Below are 4,563 nucleotides of genomic sequence, written 5' to 3' on the forward strand. Positions count from 1 at the left end.
TTTTCCTGCGCGTGTTTACCCTACTTTCCTGCGCGTGCTTTACCCTACTTTCCTGCCCCTACTTTACCTTCCTTTATTGCCTGCGCGCTCTCACGGCTCGCTCGCTCCTCTGCACAGGTCAACTACTACCAGACGAACGAGTACGGTCACATCGGCCGTGATGACCCGGACTGGCAGGAGGAGCTTTCCGAGCTCTCCGCGGGCTCGGACGACGAAGAGGATGACCCGGACTCCGTCGAGGGTCGCTCTCGCAAGCGCATGCTCGACGGCAAGGACCGGCCGATGCCGCCGCTTCTCGCGCTCGTCGGCGGCCAGGTGGAGGTGCTCGGCTTCAACGCGCGCCAGCGCAAGGCGTTCCTCAACGCGGTGATGCGCTACGGCATGCCGCCGGCCGACACGTTCAACTCGCAGTGGCTCGTGCGCGACCTGAAGGGCAAGCCGGAGAAGTTCTTCCGCGCGTACGTGTCGCTGTTCATGCGGCACCTGTGCGAGCCGGGCGCGGAGAACGCGGAGACGTTCGCGGACGGCGTGCCGCGCGAGGGACTCTCACGGCAGCACGTGCTGACGCGCATCGGCATCATGTCGCTCATACGCAAGAAGGTCGCCGAGTTCGAGGCGATCAACGGCGCGGCGAGCATGCCCCCGCGCGAAGGAGACGTCGCTGCCGTAGCCGCCGCCGCCCTCGAGACGACGAAGGCGGCGGCGCTGCGCCGCGAGCTGCGCGACGACCTCAAGATCGCCTCGGCATCTGCCGCCGTGGACGAGGAGGGCGGCGCGGGGAAGAAGGCCGGGGAGGAGGGAGGAGGGGAGGCGAAGAAGGAGACGGCAGAGGGAGAGAAGGGCGCTGATGAGCAGAAGGTTGAGGTAGAGGGTAAGGTCAAAGAGGGGGAGGCAGCGGAGGTGGGCAAAGCGGAGGAGGTTGCCGACAAGAAAGACGGCGGAGAGGATGCCGGGAAAGAGAAGCCCGAGAAGGAGGAGGCGGGGAAAAGCTCGGAGGAGGAGAAAGGCGTGCAGGAGCAGGAGGGTTCTGAGAAAAGCGCAGAGAAGGAGAGCAGCATAGCAGAGAAAGACGATAAGATGGAGGTGGAAGAGACAAAAATTCCAGATGAGACTGAGAAGGAATCGAAAGCTGATGAGAAAGACGAGCGCGGAGAAGCGCCCACAGAAGGAGATGTGCCTCCTAAAGAGAAAGACGAAGCAGAGAAGAAGGACGAGAAAGAGGTGGAGAAGAAGGAAGAAGGAATAGAAACTGCAGAAACGAAAGACGAGGTCGTAGTGGAGAAGAGCGAGGAAGTTGCCGAGAAAAACGAGGAAACGAAGGACGACGAAACCTCAGAGAAGAAGGAAGAAGAAACTGTACAAAAGGAGGAGGAAGGAGCACAAGAGAAGGACGAGAAAACGCCGGAAAAGGATGAAGAAATCGCACAAAAAAAGGACGAGAAAACACCGGAAAAGGATGAAGAAACCGCACAAAAAAAGGACGAGAAAACACCGGAAAAGGATGAAGAAACCGCACAAAAGAAGGATGAGAAAACACAGGAAAAGGATGAAGAAACCGCACAAAAGGAGGAAGAGAAAGATGTGGGCAAGAAGGATGAGCAAACCGCACAAAAGAAAGAAGATGAAGCGGTGGAGACGAAGGATGAAGAATCGGCACAAAAGGACGGAGCCAACGAACCGGCGGACGCCGACAAAGAGGACAAACCCAAAGACTCTGAGAAGAAACCGGAAGAAGCGATCATCAAAACAGAAGGCAAACCCGCCGAGGGAGAGGCAAAGAAGTCCGACGAGACCACCAACGAAGCGAAGGAGGAGAAAGCCGAGGGCAGCGCGGCGGCGGCGGCGGCGGCGACGACGAAGGAAGCCGGGAAGGCAGAGGAGAAGGCGTCGACGACGAAGAGCGAGATGAAGGAGCCGGAGGCGCCGGCCGCGAAGAAGGAGTCTAAGAAGGGCGCTCGCTTTGCGTTCAACATCGCCGACGGCGGCTTCACGGAGCTGCACACGCTGTGGCAGAACGAGGAGAAGGCGGCGGTGCCGGGCCATGAGTACGAGATCTGGCACCGCCGGCACGATTACTGGCTGCTCGGCGGCATCGTCACGTATCCTTTGCTGTTCGCTTGTTTGTTTTGTACTTTTGGTTTTGGCGCCGAGGGTTTCTCTGTGTGTGGGGGGGGGGGTCATCGCTAGGTGGCCTTGGCGGCCTGGGACATGAACGTCAGAAGCGAAATTTGCGGTAACGTTATTCTTAGTTAAATCCTTCCCGCGCCTAAATGGCGCATAGGGCGGTGCCTATCGCCATTTCAGTAACCCTGAGGCCCCGCAGCTGCTTTCACAGTAAATGCTACAGTAGGGGGTTAATCCACTGGTAGCACTGCGAGTTAACTTGCCACACTCTATCTCTATTTGCTGAATGCTAAGCAGAGAAGCCGTGTGTACCATTTTTCAAGTCTTTGGTATGACCCGGCCGGGAGTTGAACCCTCGACCTTCTACATGCGAGGCGAGAACTCTACCACTGAGCCATCGCTGTGGTCGTAACATTATTCTTATCTTAACTTTTTTTTATATTTGGAGACCGTCGACGGAAACGTGGGAAAGTTACCCGTAGTTACGCTAGGAGTTTCTCGTATGCAGTGTATAGCAGTCCGGTCTACGCGAAAAGTTCACGTTGGGAGTAATGTTAACACTAATTTTGTTTCTGAAAGCAGCGTACCCTCTCGTAGCTATCTGTATGGCATGCTAACTCGCATTTCTCCACTGAATTAGCCACTGGTGCTTTAGCGATAATAGTGATAAGTTGAAAATAAGCAACTAGCTTACACTGTTGTTGTTAATACTCGCTGCCGGGTGCACTAAACGCCGCCGCCGCGTGTCTCGCACGTGTGCTTTCTCGCGCGTGTCGCTGCTGTGTTCCTTAGCGATCGCGTCGCAGGCACGGCTACGCGCGCTGGGCCGACATCTGCACCGACCACCGCCTCGTCATCATCAACGAGCCGTTCAAGTCACGCTTCGGCGGCGCCAGCAACATGCTCGACATCAAGAACAAGTTCCTCGCGAGGCGATTCAAGGTAACGTGCAGCAACGGTCCGGTCCGGTCCGGTCCGGGGCGGTTGGTCGGGCGGGCGGGCGGTCAAGTCGGTCGGTGGGTCGGTCACTCGGTCAGACAGTCGATCTGACTCGATCGTCTGTGACGCGTTAGCTCGCGATAGCTTCCGGGTTCGGTTACAATCGTAGTTAGCGCAGCATGTAGGGGCAGCCGCACGTTTGTTGTAACTGGTCTATGTTAAATTTAGCCCGGCGACGGGTGGAAGAGTAGCGACAGTTGCTCTGACCGATGGCGGCGCTGTAGTAGCGGGGGTGTGCCCGGCGCACAGGGTCGATAGTGGGGTCTGTAGTTGCACTAGGAGTTGTGGGGAGAGACTGACTGCAGTGAGGCTAACGTGTGTGTCGGTGTGTCGTGTTTGCAGCTGCTGGAGCAGGCGTTAGTCATAGAGGAGCAGCTGCGTAGAGCCGCCTATCTCAACATCTCTCAGGATCCCAACCATCCGGCCATGGCGCTGAGCGCCCGGTGAGTGGTGGCGCCCTCTCGTGCCGCGACGACGCATTCGATTTGAAATTTTCACTTTTACATTGGAATGGTTTTTGTGTTAGATTAATAATTTTTTAAATATTAAAATTATTTAATTAAAGCGACTCGCTTTTTTGTAATCTTCGAGTGGCGTTTTAGTCACGCGAGACTGGGCAGGCGGCGCAGATCGGTTTTTTCGATTGCCGTGTAACTTTACAAGCCGAGATTCGGGCGTGGCTGCCATGGGGCCACGGGCGCCGCTGTGTGGGTGCTGTGTGGTCGCCACCGCGGGGTCGCAGTCGGTCATTCACTGTTCGTCTGCTCGCAGGTTCGCGGAGATGCAGTCGCTGGCGGAGTCGCACCAGCATCTGTCGAAGGAGTCGCTTGGCGGGAACAAACCGGCTAACGCCGTCCTGCAGAAAGGTACGCCGTCGTTATCAACGCGTCGCGGGGGCGGAACGCGCCAAACAACGCACGTGCGTCCGGCTGTCGTCGTATCACGGAGCGGGGTGGAGTGGGAGTGTGGGTGTCGTTGGAAACGTGATTAGTTCTGGGTATCGTGAGTCTAGTATGTCGTGACTTTTGCACGTGACTTCGCTTCAAAAGCCAGACGTTTTAGACTTTCGACGTCTTGAGTATACGTAATGTTTCTGACAACATCCTAATGGATATATGTGTGTGTGTGCGTGCATGCATTTATATGTCGGTTACACAATTATTCAAATTAGCTTTAGGTCTGAAGGCCCATCGGACCCGAAACCCAGACACGCACGCACACACACACAGATACGCATGCACGCACACAGGCACGCAAGCAAGCATGCACACGGGCACACACGCACACAAACGGACACGTACGTATATTTGCGGTGTCTGCATATATTATATGTATATATTACATGTACGTATATTTGCGGTGTCTGCATATATTATATGTATATATTACATGTACGTATATTTGCGGTGTCTGCATATATTATATGTATATATTACATGT

General features: G+C 55.5%; 1 protein-coding gene across 1 annotated transcript in view; it reads left to right on the forward strand.

The window, feature by feature from the left end:
- LOC106807543 (chromodomain-helicase-DNA-binding protein 5-like) overlaps positions 1-4,563 on the forward strand; it is a gene marked incomplete at its 5' end in the record, with an annotated part of 40,142 nt that overhangs the window by 20,032 nt on the left and 15,547 nt on the right. Inside the window, 4 exon segments of the mRNA XM_014809910.1 lie at positions 118-2,099; positions 2,931-3,066; positions 3,466-3,566; positions 3,895-3,989. Of these exon segments, the coding sequence (XP_014665396.1) occupies positions 118-2,099; positions 2,931-3,066; positions 3,466-3,566; positions 3,895-3,989 (2,314 nt within the window).

The sequence above is a fragment of the Priapulus caudatus genome, unplaced genomic scaffold (assembly GCF_000485595.1).
Source record: "Priapulus caudatus unplaced genomic scaffold, Priapulus_caudatus-5.0.1 Scaffold221, whole genome shotgun sequence".
NCBI classification, from domain to species: domain Eukaryota; kingdom Metazoa; phylum Priapulida; class Priapulimorpha; order Priapulimorphida; family Priapulidae; genus Priapulus; species Priapulus caudatus.